This window comes from Stegodyphus dumicola, chromosome 2, assembly GCF_044657685.1.
Source record: "Stegodyphus dumicola isolate Sdum_Otavi_A_Nest chromosome 2, ASM4465768v1".
Taxonomy (NCBI): Eukaryota; Metazoa; Arthropoda; class Arachnida; order Araneae; family Eresidae; genus Stegodyphus; species Stegodyphus dumicola.
In genome coordinates, this window is record NC_140769.1 from 145,552,877 (window position 1) to 145,572,961 (window position 20,085).

Sequence of the window (20,085 nt, forward strand, 5' to 3'; positions counted from 1 at the left end):
CGCAGGTAATTTCTCTTTTCATTTCGTCCTGACCTGCTTTCATCTCATTTTTAAGAGATTTCATCTCTTCCTTAACGGATTCCTGGCCCAATTTCATTTCTCCTTTGAGGGATTCCTGGCACAATTTCATTTCTTCTTTAACGGACCTTTGACCAGCATCCATTTTCTCTTTAATTTCTTCTTTAAAAGATGTTTGGCCAGCTTCCATCTTTTCTTGGAAAGCAGCAAAAGCAGTAATGAGCTGTCTCAATTGTTCTTCCATCCCTCTTGTTATTGGCATTCAAATCCCACTTCTGACACCAAAAATTGTTGCGTGCGTACGGGTTCGTTATGAAATGAATGCACAAGTCCGATGAAAAATGAACAAAAATTTATTATTATCACAACAAAAATGCTTAAATTTTCTCAAATTATCATGCAGTATTACAATATCTCACAGTAGTTATCTTTTAACTACTCAAATATCCAATAGAACGTAATTCAAAACAGCTAAAGAACGCTAATCCGCGAATTCGCTACAATCAGCAAGAGCAGTTTTCTAAACAACAACAAACTAAGCAAGCAACTACTACGAACTGAGATGTTTTCCTCCTTTTATAAGATTTTAAAATCACGCGCTAGAACTTTCCAGTACTTTCTCGAAATCAAAAAGAGATATTTATTTATTTAACGCACGCGCTCTTGTATTTTTAATTTTTCCAGCTTAGCTTTCTTTTAATATTCGTCACGCGCTGCACTGCGCGAGAAATAAAACCATTTAATTTATAATTGAACTAACATTAGCTTTTTAAATATCAAATTCGTAACAGTATTTTAAAATATTATTATTTTGCTTGTTTTTTTGTTTGCAAAACCATCGATGACACTGGAGAGGTCTACCTGCTTCCTCCAGTAGCTGTGACGCAGACAGTACAGAAAAATTTCTTAAACGCAAAACAAATATTTGTAGCTGTTAGATAGTTTGTAAGGTATATTTTAATGAGTTTTAGAATCGGGTTAACTGTTAAATGCAAATGAGAAGTAGAACAGTATTTAAGTCAAGTTTTTCGCCAGAGAGAATTAGGATTCCTGAGTACGTGCGTTTGCTTTTGGGCTACATCAGTCTAAAGGGGTTATCACATATAGTGACGGTCCTCACTAGACGGACATTTCTGACAAACGAGATTCTGGTAGCATTGGTTTAAACGGGAAAAGACAAGAAATAGCTCAGCTGGAAGAATAGTTCCGCTGAAAGCGAAGTCCCGCCTAGCTACGGAAACGATGTCCCTAGCTACGGCAGCATATGCGGAATATTTCAAATTTTCCCCAAAAATGTTCCGTCTGTAGCTGTGTCCCGCGTAGAGACCAACCAATCAAACGAAAGTTCTGTTTCTGAAGGGTCACGCGATTACAGTCTGAGCAATAATGGATTAGTGCTTGGCGTTCAAGTCTGTTTAGTAATTGAAAATGGCAACCTAGCTACGCAGGTTGCGTGGAAATGCGCAGGTTCTGAGAAATGTTCCCTTTTGATGTCCAGTCTCCCGTAGCGGAAGCTCATGTGATAGGGACTTAAGCTGTTACTACGCGCCGCCGTATTACGTGTCTGTTGATAGTTCGCTGCCTAATTTAATATTGTGGGCCAACTAGTTTAGAATTGTGCTAGCTCCGGATGAATTCCTTTAGTTAGTCATTAGTTAGTTCTTAGTTCTTACATTTTGAGTTAAAGCCCAAGTGGAAGCTTTACTGTACGCCCTGAGAAAGGGGCTGACTGTTAATCTTTGTTTGGACTAAATAAAGGGCTGTAGAGACATTAGGTATTTTTTGGACGCAGGCTAGATGAAAAATATGCAACGCCTTCGCCGGAAATCGAACCGCTGACCTCTCAATTACGCGCTGAGCGAGCAGACCGCTACACCACGAAGGCTCGCTAAGAAAGCGGGAGAAATACCTTATATACGCCGCCTTTTAAAGGGCGAATGGGTTTTCTAAGCGACCCAAATGCCGAATCCTGGATGAGGAGAATCATCATCCAACACCCTTTTAGTTCGGGCGCCACTGTAGAGACATTAGATATTTTTTTGGAGCAGGCAAGATGAAAAATCAGCAACACCTTCGCCGGGAATCGAACCGCGGACATCTCAATTACGCTCTCAGCGTGCTGACCATCACACCACGAAGGCATACTAAGACGGCGGGAGAAATACTTTATAGGGTAATTAACCCTTCTTGAGTTTACGTTTCTGTTCTTGGACTTGAGCGATAATTCTCTTAGGTTCCTCGACACTTAGTTTATTAGAATAAAAGTGAAGAACTTCATAAGTTCTTAAATGATTTTTATTTAAATAACCACAATTTTTCCAGAGATTTGACTTTAAAGAGATAAAATTTCTAATAAAAGAGGAAACGCAGTCATAAAAAATATTACTCAATCCACTACATCATTCGTCCTACCATGGTAAAATCAGATTATCTACATTATCTGCATTATTATATTGACGTCATTTCTTCTTATTAAATTGTGGAGTTTAACTTGATTTTGTAATGTTATCCAATCCACAAACCCACCCGACGTAAAGCGACTTATCGTAACTACTGCAACCTGAGAAAAGAAAAGTAACCATTTTTCTAAAACAGAAATGGAGAACATAATTGCACTGTCTGGTGCAACTACCACAGCTCGTGGTGATGCAACTAACAGAGCAATTAAAATTTAAGTTAAGACACTTGACAGTGTATTAGAACGGTGATTATGGCGAAAAGGGGGCGAATATCTGAGTTTCTGAACTTTGAATATTTTTTCAAGATTGTTAGAATTCGAGATTTCGAATGTTCCATTCGTAGTAAAAACTCTGTACTTCATGCAATTTCTCTACCCAAATAAAAAAAAAAAATGTATATATATATATATATATATATTTAAATTTAAATATTTCGAATAAAGGTTGTTGAGTCATTAAGCTTTTTGAGAAGCAGGAAGCGTGTAAAATGTGCAGTGCTCTCGCCGGGACTCTAACCCTGAACCTTTCGAATACGCATCGAGTACGCTTCTAAGTACGCCACGAAGAGATATGTAAAGGAGGGAGAAAATACCTTATATACTTCACCTTTTAAAGGGCGACTGGAGATTATTGCACCCAATCGCCAAATCTTGTTGGTGACGGATTATCGACCACCTTTTAATTCGAGCTCCACTCTTTAAAGTCCAAAAGAGCAATTTGGCCAGATGGACTACTAATTTTGTTTTAGCATTTTGCTTTTAATTCACTATAAACGTTGATTACTTTTTAAATTGTTACCACCAAATATTAGAGCTCTGTATTATATTTAAAGAAATTAAATAATGAAAAATCTGCATATATGTACGCATATTTCTCGCATTGTTATAGAACAACAGTACTTAGAGCCATCGAATTTTGAATAGCGTACGTTTCCATCAGAATATGGGCATCTGGAAACCCAAATTTTGAATTTTGAATTTGTTTTATTATCGATTTCATATTTTGTAAAACTTTAACCAATTTTTGATTAACAAACTCGAGGATTTCAAAGCGAGCAATGGCAACGTTGTACAGGAAAAACATTTTTATCTCCAGCGTGCGAGACTGTAAAACCGGAAATTCTAAAGATATGCTCATTTTAAAATTATTTTGAGATATTGCCGTTGAACTTAATTTTATGGTTGAAGGGCGAAGAACATAATATTTAATAAATAAAGGTTAAAAAACGTTAAAAAATATCCCTTTGAGCTTAATGTAAAATATGTAAAATTTGAAAGCTTTCAAATTTTTTTTTTTAAGCAGAAGTGAAGAATGTGCATTGTCTTCGCTGGGACTCGAACCCTGGACCTCTCGAATACGCGTGGAATATGCTTTCAATTACACCATGAAGGTCAAGCGGAAAGGAAGGAGGAAATATCTTATAAGTTATATATTATGGGGAATGAAATCTTCAGCATCGAATTTAAATTTACAGCAGAAGTCGAATTTCTACAAACCGAATTAACTTTCAGTTTGTATGGTGTCCGCTGAAAACATCGCGGACGAAAACGTCGCGGAGAATACAATGCAAGGCGAAAACGTCGTGGTACAAAACATAGTGGAAGAAAGCAAAAAGAAAACATAGCAATTCTAAAATATCGTGGCCGAAAATTAAGCAGTTTAAAAGCTTCCCAGTTTAAAAACATCGTCGTCAAAAATATCGTGGTAAAAAATAAAGTACCTTCAAATCATCGCAAGACGATAACATCGCACACATGCGTTTTTCAAGTTTTCAAAGTAAGTGCATTTTCGCGTAATGATTTGGGAGGGCAGGAAGGAAACAGGGATATTTTTACTTTGCTGAAAAGATAACTTTAGCATTTAAAAACTGAAAATGAAAAAAAAAATTAATGCAACTTACAGCACTTGATTTTAAATTTACATAGTTAATTACAAATTTTATTAATTTTTTGTAAAGTTTTATTGACAAATTTTCATGAGAAACACAGGCTAAAAATGTTTAGAAAAAGGAAGAGAAATAACTCCATCAGGTTACCTCTATATAAATTCCTTTTTAGTTTATGAAATTATTTTCTTGCACATTTGTTAATCTGTTATTGTTTCAGTGAAAATTATACCTTGTTTTGTTTCCGTTTATTCTTAAAGTGACGTTAACATTTTCATTCTCATTCCTTCTTGCGCTACCAAATCATTATGCGAAAATGCATTTACGACTTTTAAAACCTGAGAAACGCATGTGTGCGATGTTATCGTCTTGCGATGATTTTGTAGGAGCTTTTTTTTTTTTTTTACCACGATATTTTCGACCACGATGTTTTTAAACTGCGAAGTTTCTGAACCGCTTTATTTTCGACCACGATATTTTCTCCCACGATGTTTTGTACAACGGCGTTTTCGGCTTGCCCTGATTTCTCCGCGACGTTTTCGTGTGCGATGTTTTCAGTTGTAACCGTTTATACATCATCCATATATAATAATAAATGTTAAACATTATGAAAGAATTTAGATACTAATTTTAAATTAGGATTTTTTTGGGGGGGGGAAAGAGTGAACTTTTCCGTTTACAGTGTTTGTTTATGATAATTATGATAACCTTCAAATGTATATTACACCAATGTTGCATTATTACGCAGTGCAATTTCGATCCATTGATTATCTGTTTATTAATAGTACATTATTAGATTAATTATACTAAGATTTGAGAATCAAAGACACATTGCGGAGCAGGAGACCTGAAAAATCAACTGTGCGCTTGCCAGGATTCGAAACACGGATCTTAAAGCTATTAGCAGGACGAGCTAACTACTGAATTCCCAAGAGTATACACGGCAGAAAAGCGATAATTTCTTACAGAATTAGTACTAGATGCTTTGAGAAAGCTCAAAATATGTACTAAACATTCTTTTCACTTAAAAAAAAAAAAAAAAAAAAAATCTCATGTGGACACCATAAGATTTCCGTCCACGAAAACAGATAAACTATACACATTTTTTTTTGTCACACTTCATTTAAACTTATTTCCTCGAATTATTCCCAATTAATTAACCATTTCTTCAAAGTGGACTAAAAATGACATTAAAAGTTAAAAATTTTGAAATTAAAAGTCTTGGCCAATTTTTGTCCTACGAGAGTCCACCACCTTATTATTTTATTGAGTCTAAAACGTTCTCAAACATAAGTATAAGAACCGAGGAACCGCATTAAAAATTGGATTTCGTTATTTGTCGAAAATTATTATTGTTATTATTTTTTAAGTTGACATTGCCAAAACATGAATATTTTTTTTCATTTAAAACATTTCTATAAATGGAAGTACATGATTATGATCAACCATTGCGAAGATAAAGGCGGGGGTGAGGAATTTTAAGCGGGTAAGAGAGGGGTTATATATCTCTCTCTATATATGTATATTTGATGCTACCGATTGCAATAAAAATTTTTGGGTTATCCGAGATACATACATATGCGTACGTACAGATGCCGCGAAAAAAATCCCCTTTGAATCTACAATCCCTTTTGAAAGAAACATATCTACAGACGTCAAAAAAAAAAAAAAAAAAAAAAAAAAAAAAGTCAAAATGGATTTGGGAGCAGTCAAAATGGATATTTCTGTAGAAATGTGATACCGGAAATTTGTCGGATTATAGTACTTTCTTTATTTCCTACAAAGAAATAATTATCTGAAAGGATCCAGATTTTAACGTCGCACTAGAGTATTTGCTAAGGTTTTTTATGCTCTCGCCGAGCTCGCAGTTTACCATATGCTCTCTCCTAACACAGCTTTGTTCGTCTTTTTAACTTTATTACTAAAAATCGCTTACTTTGTACTTAATGTCGCATAAAATTCAGCATTAAAAACTACAAAGTATTTAAAAAGAGCATATCTTATGAATCCTCGCTAGAGTATTACGTGTTGCTACACACTTTTCTTTTGTATTCGCTGTATTATTTCTTTAAAAATAGTACATTACGATGACATTTTCTCTCAACAATTTGAAAAGTAATACGGACAAAAAAAGTGAAAATCGAGACTAGGTGCTCTTCCGGAGGGAAAAAAATAGACTCTGCAGTCGATTTTTATAACTAAGATGCACCTTTCCGATAAAAAAAGCTCAAGATTACTAAAGTAAGCAGTTCAAAATAGCTCAAGATTACTAAAGTAAGCGTTTCAAAATAGCTCAAGATTACTAAAGTAAGCGGTTCAAAATAGCTCAAGATATTTTGATAAGTGGTTCAAAATAAAATTATTCAACATTTTCATACCTGAGCTTTTTTTTTTCCTTAATGCTTGAACTTCCGAGAAGCAAGAGTAGGACGAAAATACGTCGTAATCCTTTTCTCCTTTGGATTTGTGGACCGTCTGTATCCAATAAAATTTATCAATTTATCTCTGAACCCAAAGAAATTGATCTAGTTTAAAATGATTAGAGATGTGCTTCTATTTTCCAGAATCCAGTGTCAGCAGAAGCGGGTGACATAATTTCCGCTTTCTTTTATGCGTCAGGAAGTAAATACACGATAACTCGCTTCTGTGCTTTCCTATTTGAGAATAATGTGTATAATGTATGATATAGCCAACTGCATTTAAGAAAGATTAGTAAAAGGCCTTTGAATGAATATTGTATGAATACTTTGAATTCTCCACACTCATTATTGAATATTTTTCAAAACTGTTAAAATTTCTATTAAGATGACAAAGGTTTCCATACATTATATAAGGTATTTCTCCCGCCTTCTTAGCATGCCTTCGTGGTGTAATGGTCAGCACACTCCGAGAGATCCGAGGTTCGATTCCCGGCGAGGGCATTCCTCATTTTTCAGTATCCTTCTTCGAAATATCCTAATGTCTCTACAAGCTAGTAGAGTCATCAGGTTACTTCATTTTTTAAATTTCATACACATATAAATAATATTTGCTAGACTTACTTACTTTAATACTGAATTTAATTCTAAGTACTTACATATTACTGTAATAAAAGTCACAACATTTTCAGAATGAGCCTTACCGTGGCAACCATGACCATAATAATTCTTCAGATTTAACAAGCAATTTTATCATTTTGATTTTTTTTTGTTTGTTTACGCATGTACGCATGTATATATCTTGCATAACTCAAACACGAGTAGCCTCAGAACGTTGAAATTTTGTATATAGGACTGCTATAGCATGTAACTATATATATATATATATATACTTATATATACTTACTTATATATATATATATATACTTATATATATATATATATATAAGTAAGTATATATATATATACATACATATATATATATATATATATATATATATACTTATATATATATATATACTTATATATATAAGTAAGTATATATATATATATATATATATATACTTACACATATATATATATATATATATAAGTAAGTATAAAAACCGGTTTGGAGCCATGTGGCGCTGTGGTGCTGGGACTGTGTGGCGCTAGAACTGTGATGACGTCACCAACCCCGGACGTGTTGCATCCTGTTCGTGACGTCATCACATACGTCAGTCGCAAGTATATTTGTGTTGTAATCCGGTTTCATGTACATGTTTATCGATTGACGTAGGTCTCCCCGCTGCTCTGATGTCATACTAAATCCGCAACATGATTGCACCATGCAGATACATGTTAGAACTTCTAGAACATTCTATTAAGTTCAGCAATGGCCGCTAGAGGGCAGTAGTGTCCCCTTGACGCTTTTTGATTGGTTCTCGTGGATCCTGACCAAGACCTATATAGAGAGACGCTGGACCCTTTCATATCATTTCTGTTCGTGCTGTATGCTTCGCTCCTGCTTCCGCCCTTCCTGTTTGAATCAAGACGTCTTATTCGAGGTATGTATTTTATCGTATAACTTTTTCGTGTTCGTATATTCAATTTGATATTTAATTTGAGCTCGAAAATCTGCATTTGTTGCATTGCCTTTATAGTTTGAATTTATATTTTTCAGATGAATTCGGAACAACAGTTTGAGAACGAGCCTCTCAACTTAAATGTACTAAAGATTTCAGATTCTGAACAATACCATGAAAAGCCCAAAGAAACACCCATCTCGCAGAATGCTAATGGCAAACGAAAAATAGACGAAGATAATACATCTAAGAAGAAAGTAAGTATTACGAAAAGAGTTTATTCTTGCTAAAACGTAGACTTATTATTCATTTACCAAACGACTCATAATTATTTTTTCGCTTTTAGCGCAATGGACGGTTTACTGAAGACACAACCCCAGAGGAGCTGACACACATTGGCAACAATGTCTTTGTTTGGCCTACTCTTTTCAGCGGAAAGATCACCATGCACATCAGGCAATACAGCAAGTACGGGAGTGCATACTATTCAACTTGTAACGGTGTGAATTTAGAGCCTTCGTATTTGAACACCTTCTCTCAACACAGCCCACAAGAGGTGTTCACAATGAATCTGCAACTACCTAAGAATTTTAGTGTGGAATATGATGGTTACCACATCACGTTAAAGCAAATAACAGTAAAAGGAGTGGAGAAAAGCAATATTATACATACAATCGCCAAGTGGGAAGAATTATCCAAAAATTACAGTCGTATCAGTGCCATTGTCACTAACCTCGTATATCAATGTTTGGACTTTTGAGAAGCCTATGAAAGTGTATCCGAGGAATCTATTAACGAGGAAAAGCTTCCAGAATCCTTCGACATTTCTTTGGGAACAACATTCCTCCAAACCATTTTGAAGACATTACTAGAATAGCTGATCCAAGAACATGGAGATTTGAAGTATCCTAAACTCATAGAATATGAAGAGCTCGCTATTCATAAAACAGAAACTATCAACTCCTTGGCTCTGAAGTTAAACTCTGTCGATATAGCCAGACAATTTTATGGAAATGTTTGGACTGAAGAGCCTTATTTATTTCTGCTTAAACCAGCACATTATATCACAAAAGACTTTTTTAAATCTGTCTGTCTCAAAGATGTACTTGATGAAGTGAAAGAAACATTTTGTCCTAACAATTTGGAAAATTATGGTTTTTATGGTATTGAATATCATGAATGTTTAAAAAATAAATAAAATTATTTGTTTATAATGGTCTCTTTACTGTCTCATAATTAAGTTAAAAATAAATATATATATAATTAAGGGAACACTATAAATACTCATACACATTTGCCTTTCGTTCATAAGAAGAATAGTTGTAGAAATAAGAGGTTGCATGTTTTAGAGAAAACTATAAATTATAAATAAACTATAAATTTAAAGAAAACTATAAATGAGCGTTCACATTTCTATTAGTAAAAATCACTGCTGTACATATCATGAATCTGACTCAGATGTATCGCGATCCAGCCCTCCCCCCCCAGTTTTGGTAGAGTGAGTGCTTTGAATCGTGCTTTAAAAGGCAAAGAAAGTCACAAGGCGATCAAGAAATAGCTTACCAGCAAAGAGTCATATACTTTACAGAAGCCTGTCCAACGACATTTTCGTCGCAATCGCGTCCTCGTCAGAGGCATCGACGCTCAGTTTCAATTTGATTTGGCAGATATGCTGTCTCTTGCCAAACACAACGATGGATACAAATATTTGCTAAAATGTATTGATGTGTTTTCCAAATATGCTTGGGCTATTCCACTCAAAGACAAAACAGGCCAGAGTGTTAAATCAGCTCTCGAACGTATTTTTAGCCAAAGAAAGCCACATGTTTTACAGACTGACAAAGGTAAAGAATATAAAAATAAAATCGTTCAAACTTATCTTAAAAAAGAAAAAGTTCGTTTTTTCACAACTGAGAACAGTACAGTGAAAGCAAGCATCATTGAACGATTCCATAAAACCCTCAAAAGCAAAATTTGGAAGTAATTTAGTGAAATGAATACATACCGTTATATTGATGTAATAGATAAATTAATTCACAGTTATAATCATACCTGGCATCGCTCTATTCAAACTGAACCAGTGAATGTCAATAAACACAATGAGAAACAAGTGTGGAATCAATTATATAAAGACCTACCTAAACCTCAATCTAAGTTCAAAGTGGGAGATACAGTGCGCGTTAGCAAATTAAAAATGATTTTTGAAAAAGGCTATGAAAGTAACTGGACGAGAGAAATCTTTGCGATCCATAAAATCCTTCCTAGAAATCCACCTGCTTATCGACTTAAAGACCTCGCTGGAGAAATCATTGAAGGAACATTTTACGAAAAGGAACTGCAAAAAATTTCAGATTCGGGATATTATCCTCTTGAAAAACTGTTGCGAGAAAGAAATAGAAATGATATGACGGAATACTACGTGAAATTCTTAGGTTATCCACCAAAATTTAATGCATGGGTCACAGGTGTGAAAAGAATATAAAAACTCCACATCCTGTAAAGAATCGTCATTTGCCAAGATGTCTTTCTATATGACGTTACCTAGTGATAGCTCTCAACATTATTTTCCAGAAAATACTATCTCTCATTTCATTACTCAGTTGCCCGTACCCATATCTTTGAACGGGGAATGGGAAGTTGGTCTTTTTGAGATCATTTACCCGTACACCTGGTACAATATTAACAAAGATAACAATCTCTTTGGCTTTGATTTGGGTGACTCTTCGGGTGTAAGGGAAGTTGCCAATAGAAAAATACCACCAGGATGTTACGAAAATGTTCCAGATCTTTTAAAAGCCATGACTTTAGCATCATTTAAAGATAAACTCTCTTTACAGTATGATCGTTCAACAAAAAGAGTGAAAATTGTGACGCAAAATGGAGCTCGGTTAATCTTTTATGATTCGGGATTGCCAAGTTTATTAGGCTTCGAACCGCAGATTGTCGAAGGTACTTGGAATAGTCCATATGTGGCTGATTTGCATTCTGCTTACACATTACTTTATGTGTATAGTGATATCGTTTCGCCTCAGATTGTTGGTAATGTGCAAGCTCCCCTCTTAAGAGTCGTGACAGTTACCGGAAAGGATGGTGATACCGTAAATGTACAGTACGACAGACCTCATTATGTACCAGTAGCAAGAAATTTATTTAATACAATCGAAGTGGAAATCCGACTCAAATCAGGTACATTCGTTCCTTTTGAGAGGGGTAAGTTAATTCTTGTGCTTCATTTCCGAAATATGACAACAGACAAATCCTATAAATATGACAACAGAAGAGGAAATGTTTTGTTTTTAAAGAAGACATCAAGATGTTCGTACCATACGAATGTTGTACTCAGAGTTATGAAAATCATTATCAAACCGGCTCGGGACTTTCTTATTATCAAGGTCAACCCTATCAAAAGGGCTATGGTCTCGAGGGATTTTTTCGTATTCTATTTCGCTCTGCTATGCCTTTGTTTGTGAAAGGAGCCAAAACGGTGGGAAAAGAAGCTTTGCGCACCGGAGCTCTCATCGCAAATGATGTGTTGACAGGTGAAAACATTAAGTCTGTTGCTAAACAAAGAGGCGGGAAAAGTATTAGCGGCAAAAGCTATTCGTAAAGCCCAGACCATGGTTGGTAGTGGCAAGTATAAAAGGAAGCGAAAACAGTCAAAACACTTCATTTCTCCGAAAGCTGTGAAGCAGAGAAGATGTGATATTTTCGATTCATAATGGCTTTTATCATGAAAGATTCCCTTGAATGTGTTAAATCCGAATTAGAACATTTTCATTTACCTGGAACTCAAACGGCGATTCAGAGCGGCTAGTGGGTTCAGATTCATCCTCTATCTTGTAGGGTTTATATTTATTTTAACTAACATTTTTTTTAAGTTTAAACTATCTTTCCTGTCAAGCCTTACTTTCCCCTGGAACTGCCAATGCCAGAATATGTAAATTTTAGTAGAACGCGCAAGGATTAAAATTATCAGCGGAAGTATTATGATTTAAATAGAAGGAAACGAGTTCGGTGAGAGAGTTATTCTTACTTAGCGAGCGCGGAGGTAGTTATCGAGAATTGAAGAACCCCGCGTTGCGGCCTATGTGCTTGGCGGGAAGTAGTTGCAATTGTTCCAGTGAGCTTCAAGTCTGCTGAATTAGCTGCGGTATTTGTAAAACGCGGTGAGTTAGTTATTTTAGAGAGCCTCGTAGTTAGAATATTGTCTTTACTTTCTTTTCAGGTTCTTATTTTTATTTGACTGCCTAGTGGGCACAGTCTGTAAGCGTCAAGAGGACGCCATTGTAATTTATTACGTTGAATAAAAAGGGACTTAAACCCTTTATAAGACTCTGTGGTTAATACAAGCTTTCACAGTCACCTCTTGGTTGCGTGCAAGTTAGAGGCGCGCAACGTTATATTGGCGCTTATATATAACTTATCGAACTGAAATGGCCGAAAACTGGATGGAAGCCGCTGGACAACACCAAGAAATGACAACGCAGTTAGAAGGATTTGGATACCTGGTCCAGACTTTGAGAGCATCAATCAAGCCAAACGTCTATTTCGACGGAAAAAATTCGGTGTCCGTATTCTTAGAAGGTATAGAAAACCACTTTCAGCTCTATCCTGTGCCTGAAAGACAAAAAGTTGCTATTGCCACATCAGCACTAAGAGGACAGGCCGCGCTATGGTGGAAAAATATAGGCAAATTTCTTCTAGGTGAATTTGGAAGCCTGACGTATACATTTGAAAATTTCAAAAAATCGTTAGTAAAGGCCTTCCCCATAGTGAAAGATCGCGCACGGCTGGAAGCCGAGCTATATAGTTTCTATCAACGGGATACAGCAGAATTGACGGAGCTTATTCTACGAAAAATCAAGCTAACGGATATGCTGTATGGAAAGAAACCCGATGCGGAGATTATTGAAATAATATTACCAAGATTGTTACCCTCTGTTCAAGACTACTTTGAAATTAGAAACCCAAGCACATTGCAGGAACTTTTCGAATTGGCGATGAAGTTTCAAAATCGCAGAATAGCGGAAAAAGCGAGAGGGGAAACATATTCTCAAAGTACCCGAAGGAAATCTTCAAAGGAGGAAACCAGAAATGGAAATCGCTCTTATGGGAGAAAAAGCTATCAAGCTAACGCATCGAAACTCGAAGGTCAAGGCCCAAAAAGAAAATTTGAAAATAAGCATCCGCGTACCCAGAAGACACAGATTGAAAGGAAAGCTTTAAACGACTAGAGGGGCCTGTGAAAGGGAGGGTCCAGACCCCGGAAGTTTTAGAAAAACCCTCAAATAGACATTTAAATACAGTCATCGTAAAAAACTCACAGCTACCAATTATACAAGTCCTGGTTGGCGATGTACCAGTAGAAGCCCTCATCGATACAGGGGCAGAAGGAAATTTCATGAGTGAAAAGTTCTTCAAAAAGAATTTTTATAGGATACGACTCTTTAAAACCAGAAATACGGAAATTATAGCGGCGCAAGGAAAAACATGTCACTGCATCGGGAAAGTATCATTAAACTTACAGATAAAAGAGGAAAATCTCAAAGTATTGATTTTTGTGGTGAAAGACCTCCAACACTCTCTTATTTTAGGTGTGGACTTTTTAAGGGCTGCGAGGACCAAATTAAATTTTCAAGATAGTTCCGTGGTGCTGGAGATGGACCAGAGGGTGGTGGAACCGGTGGAGACACCTGAATTGGACCTTAGCCATTTGAATGACCAGGAAAGTAAAGCAATACAGCAAGTGGTGAGTAATTTTTCTCATTTGTTTTCAGAAAAACCGGGAAACTGTCAGATCGTGACTCACAAGATTCAATTAAATGCCGGAAAACCTTGTAGGACTAAACCGTATCGCTATGATAAACAAAAAGACTTAATCATCGAAGAACATATTCAGGAGATGTTAAAGAATAAAATAATAACGCCCATAAATAGTGAGTACGCGAGTCCAGTCGTACTATGTAGTAAAAAGAACGAGTTTCACCCTTCGGATAAAAGGGCTTGGAGGTTTGCTATCGACTATAGAAAGCTAAATAGCATAACTAAATTTCCAGTTTACCCTTTGCCGGTTATAGACGAGATCATTAGACAGATCAAATCGACGAGATATATGTCTACTTTGGACTTAACGTCTGGCTACTATCAAATAGCTATGAGACCCGAAGATATACATAAAACCGCGTTTATAACAAAATCGGGCACTTATGCATTTTTACGCATGCCTTTTGGGTTGTGTGGGGCCCCATCAACATTCCAGAGAGCTATGGACATTGTTCTAAAGCCTGTCCTAGGAAAATCAACTTTAATTTATCTAGATGATATAATTATAACGAGTAGTACGTTGGAACAGCACATTAATGACCTCGAACAAGTTTTTAAATTATTAAAAAGGCCGGTCTTACGATTAACGCCTCAAAATGCAAGTTCGCAACTAAAGAACTTAAATATCTCGGTTATAAAATTTCGCACAAGGGTATAGAAACGCAAGATTCAAAAATAAAAGCTATTAAGAATTTCCCACCGCCCAACACCGCCAAGAAACTTTCGTCTTTCCTTGGACTATGTTCTTACTATCGATCTTTCATAAAAGATTTCGCTAATATTGTTGAGCCACTCTTAGTAATCAAAAGAAAAAAGAGTAAATTTACGTGGACAGCTGAAGCTAACACAGCTTTTGAAAGATTAAAAGAAGCGCTTATTTTTGCCCCTGTTTTAAAATTCCCTGAGGGGGACGAAAACCTGGAAATTGCAGCAGATGCATCAGACTATGCGGTGGGTGCGGTTCTTATGCAAAATAACCATTCGCTGGCAATTTTTAGTAAAACATTGAATCAAACACAAAGGAATTATACAGCTACAGAAAGAGAAACATTAGCCGTATTAATGGCTGTACACAAATTTCGAGTTTATTTCGGCAAATCGCCAGTAACAGTCTTTTCGGATCATGCGGCTGTTGGTAGACTTTACTCGGGAAAAAACCTAACGCCCAGGTTAATAAGATGGGCTTTAAAACTCCAAGAATATAATATCACAATAAAATATAAACCGGGTAAGGAAAACAATGTAGCTGACGCACTTTCTCGTATAAAACTGGACGATGAAGGTAATGAACTTAAATGCACTGTGTTGACTTCAAAAATTTTAGATTCTAGAGATACGGTTATTACTGAACTGAAAGCTGATCCTGAATTTGGAAATATCTATGCTTATTTGAAAGACCCCGAAAGCTTTGAGCATACAGATATCGATGCGATAAGAAATAGAGCAAAAAACTATGAAATAATAGATAATTTATTATTTTATACGAAAACAACAAACGAAAATCTTGAGTATAAGCCAGTCATCCCAGCCTCGCTTCGATTAAGCATTTTGAAGGAGTTGCACGAAAAAAAAACAGCGGGCCACCTCGGGGTCAAAAAGACTATAAAAAGGGTACGCGAGGCGGTATATTTCCCGCAATTATACAAAATAGTAACGGCGGATGTCAGGTTCTGCAATCAATGTCAGTTAATAAATGATATTATATACAGCCCGGCCGGGTACTTAAATAGCATTCGCGCTACATTTCCGAATGAAATTTTAGGCATAGATCTCCTTGGTCCCTTACCCCAGAGCGAGTTAAATAAAAATCGTTTTCTTTTAGTAATAGTAGATCATTTTTCAAAATGGCCAGAAATTCTTCCACATAAACGCGCGTCAGCCAAAACAGTCGCAGATGCATTCTTACACAGATACATTTTAAAATACGGTGCACCGATAAAAGTCATTAGCGATAACGGAAAACAATTCATTAGTCAAATATTTGAAAACATATGCAATGGACTTGATATACGCCATATCAAAATGGTTCCGTATAGACCACAGGCTAACATAGCAGAAAGAGTTAATAGAAACATTGTAAAAATCATTCGCAGTTACGTTAGCACACATCACAAGCGCTGGGATGGCTACATAAATGAATTAGCTTATGCTTTAAGAACGGCACATCATGATACTACGGGAAAAACTCCAGCAGAATTATTTTTAGGCAGAAAGTTAATTACGCCTTTAGATAAATTATTCTTTGTGCAACAAAGAGAGCAGGAGTTTAAACAAAAGGAAGTGCAAAAGCTAATTGATCAGGCGCTTAAAACCTCGGATACGGCAAGAAATAGACAGAAGTTATATTATGATAGAAAACGCCGGGAAGCAGATTTTAAAGTTGGGGATAAAGTATTGAAACGGAAATTTTCTTTATCAAGTGCCCCAGACAATTTTATGGCAAAGCTAGCTCCAAAGTTTGAAGGCCCCTATGTAATTCAGGAAATCAAAGGAGTAGTCTTATATCTTAAAAACGAGAGAGGGGAAATCTGTAAAGCAAGTCCCGACCAGGTGAAAAAATACTATAATCCAAATGATTTTGAAATCCTTAAAAGTTTGTTGCAGGACTCAAGTCTAAACGAAATAGAAGGGCCAGAGACTGCAACAACTATTTCACCACCCAAGAAACGGAGAACTGAAGAGAGACCTAGCACTTCTACAACCCGGACGTCGGTATCAAAAAGAAAAAAGGATTTTCAAACACCGGCGTTTAAGAAAAACATAAATACAGATGAACCGGGTAAAGAAACCGTGGTAAAGACGAAAACACCACCTACAAAAGATGGCAGGAGAAATTACACATCAAGGAGAACGCGCACACGGCCACAGAGTCAGGTGCCAGCAAGGCCGCCGTTCCGGAAACTGAAACGCCAACAGGAGGCACAAAAATACGACGAACAGAAGAAATTCAAGAAGGACTCCAGACCGGAAGACGTCACGACCAGCCGTCCCAGGCAGAAACGCAAAGGCCAACAACCAGACGATTACTCCGTCAAGAGGCCAGCATGTAGAGGACGCAAAAGAAAAAGCAACGGGGACGACACTCGGAGATCAATAAGGAGAAGATTGACATCCATGAAACCTCTAACTTGGGATCAATTTTGCCAAAAACGGATGACGGAATTTCAAGCATCGAAAACTCAAAGATAAGTTAAAACCTTCAATAAATATTTTTCTCTTTTGTTCCGAAATGTTATGCATAAGTACGAAGTTCTATGTTTTGACGAAAGTCAATATATCTCGGTTGAGACTTAGTTTTGTTTTACTTTATTTAGCTAAGGCAAAAGTATTATTTTCTTTAAGTGTAAAAGCTAAAAACAAGCATTTTCTGTTGGTCGAAAGACTAATTCTGTTATGTTAAAGCCAAAATTTGGCCGGAGATAAAAATAACTTCGTATTCTTGTACTAATAAGAATTTTAGTTTCAGTGCCGCCAGTTTGGCGAAGAATGAGTAAAGTAAAAATTTATTTTCTCTTATTCATTTTATGGTAAATTGTAAAAAGCATATGTATTAAACTTTTGTAAATGTATGTAAATACTTGCATGTTATGTAAAAGTAGAATTTAGGCTAGAAGCATAAAATTGTAGATGCTAAAAGTGAATGCTTAAAAGCAATGAAGTCAAAATTTAAGTATTAAACTGTAAAGTCATGCTTTAGAGCGAAAGCCTGCATGTTTAAAGACGAATGAGGGGGAAGTTAGAATGAATGTGTTTTGTAGGGTTCTCCACCTACATTTGAATTTTTAAGAATATTAAAGTAGCTCATTGAATTGTAGAATGTCGAGTAAGGTGTGTCTATTTGGTTGTTGATTTCTAACAAATCATGGTGGTTAGGGGAAGTGTTGTAAGACTAAAACACGAATATTCCCGTTTGACACCACACATGGTGGAGAGCCAGGGTAAAGTTAAATTAATGCTTGAAAAATTGAATGAATGTGAAGTAAGCAATAACTAAGAAAAACGAATCGTTAAAAACAAAAATTTATTGTGTCAAGAAAGTGTAAATTATAATGTATGTAGAAAGATACTGATACTTATTCCTTCCAGATGCTGGAAGGAAAGAGCAAGATTGATTGATGAAGTCCAGGAAAAGTTGCTGTAAGAAGAAAGCTTTGTAACGACTAACAGAATTTTAATATATAATTGTTACATAAGATTTTTTTGTGTAAACGAGGCTTTCGCCAGTTAGTTCAGAATTAGATAAACTTACAACAGGTCGTTTGTAGGACCTGCTTCCAAGTTTTCCAAATTCTGGCAGCGACAAATGTAGGGTTTATATTTATTTTAACTAACATTTATTTTAAGTTTAAACTATCTTTCCTGTCAAGCCTTACTTTCCCCTGGAACTGCCAATGCCAGAATATGTAAATTTTAGTAGAACGCGCAAGGATTCAAATTATCAGCGGAAGTATTTTGATTTAAATAGAAGGAAACGAGTTCGGTGAGAGAGTTATTCTTACTTAGCGAGCGCGGAGGTAGTTATCGAGAATTGAAGAACCCCGCGTTGCGGCCTATGTGCTTGGCGGGAAGTAGTTGCAATTGTTCCAGTGAGCTTCAAGTCTGCTGAATTAGCTGCGGTATTTGTAAAACGCGGTGAGTTAGTTATTTTAGAGAGCCTCGTAGTTAGAATATTGTCTTTACTTTCTTTTCAGGTCCTTATTTTTATTTGACTGCCTAGTGGGCACAGTCTGTAAGCGTCAAGAGGACGCCATTGTAATTTATTACGTTGAATAAAAAGGGACTTAAACCCTTTATAAGACTCTGTGGTTAATACAAGCTTTCACAGTCACCTCTTGGTTGCGTGCAAGTTAGAGGCGCGCAACGTTATAATCTAATGTATTTAATGGAGGTTCCGTAGAATTTCATATTTCAGGCAGTGGAGAAGATTATATTGAATTGTCACAAACACAACTCTACGTGAGAGCAAAAATAATAAAAACGGATGGTTCACCTCTGGATAAAGATGCTACCATCGGTCCAGTAAATTTGTTCCTGCATTCTTTATTTTCTCAGGTGGATGTCACATTAAACGAACGACTGGTGTCTTCTTCTAGTAACACATACCCCTATAGAGCTTATATCGAAACTTTGCTCAGTCACGGCTATGATAGTAAAACTTCAAAATTAACAGCTGAAATGTACGACAAAGATCTAGAGAAGCGATCTTCCTTTTTCAAACTGAGTTCTACTGTTGATATGATTGGTGGCATTCATTTTGATTTATTTCATCAAGAAAGGCTTTTATTAAATATGGTGGATGTTAAATTAAGGTATCTGCCTACGATCGGAGCACTTTTTTTTAAAAACATAGAATTCTGATGAAATATATATTTATTTAGTCAAAATATGATATCAAATCATGAAAATAGGTAAATTTTTAGGAATATTTTTATAAATTTTTGAAATATATGCAATTTTATGCAAATTTTTAGGAGAATTTAACGCTTACGTTAAATGCCGTATATTTTTCCTCACAGCATATATTTCAATTTTTTTTATACTGTATACTACTACAACACTTATCTGTGTTATGAACTAAAATGTATATGATATTTCTAAAATTTACTAAAATATGTGTAATTACATGAAAAAACACAGTTTTTTGTAAAATATTTCTTATCGTTTCATATAGAAATACTTATAAAACAATCAAATTAATAAATATTACTTAGATTGTAGCTTAAAACCTAATAAATAATATAGAAAACATTTTAGTGAAATTTAATAGAGATATCTTTAGAACGTTTTGAGTAATTACATTTCTTGTATGTAAAAACACTAGAAAAATTAGTTTTTCAGAAAACGCATTTAAAGATTTCACATTAACAGAAAAACTGTTCTGTTGTATTTACACACTTAAAATTCTCCACATTTGTACA

General features: G+C 35.7%; 2 protein-coding genes across 3 annotated transcripts in view; one reads left to right on the plus strand and one right to left on the minus strand.

Moving 5' to 3' along the window:
- The window catches only part of LOC118193629 (dermonecrotic toxin StSicTox-betaIB1i-like), a 74,539-nt gene extending 67,661 nt beyond the window's left edge, over positions 1-6,878 (minus strand). For both annotated transcript variants that reach the window (XM_085811190.1, XM_085811187.1), the window contains exon 1: positions 6,741-6,878. The gene's annotated coding sequence lies outside the window, so the exon portion shown is untranslated. The remainder of the gene's footprint in view (positions 1-6,740) is intronic.
- LOC146998593 (uncharacterized) overlaps positions 1-9,484 on the plus strand; it is an 88,622-nt gene extending 79,138 nt beyond the window's left edge. The window contains exons 2-4 of the mRNA XM_085811191.1: positions 8,059-8,326; positions 8,443-8,601; positions 8,691-9,484. Coding sequence (XP_085667317.1) covers positions 8,273-8,326; positions 8,443-8,601; positions 8,691-9,104 — 627 coding nt within the window. The 5' untranslated portion in view covers positions 8,059-8,272 and the 3' untranslated portion in view covers positions 9,105-9,484. The remainder of the gene's footprint in view (positions 1-8,058; positions 8,327-8,442; positions 8,602-8,690) is intronic.
- Positions 9,485-20,085: the final 10,601 nt, after the last annotated feature.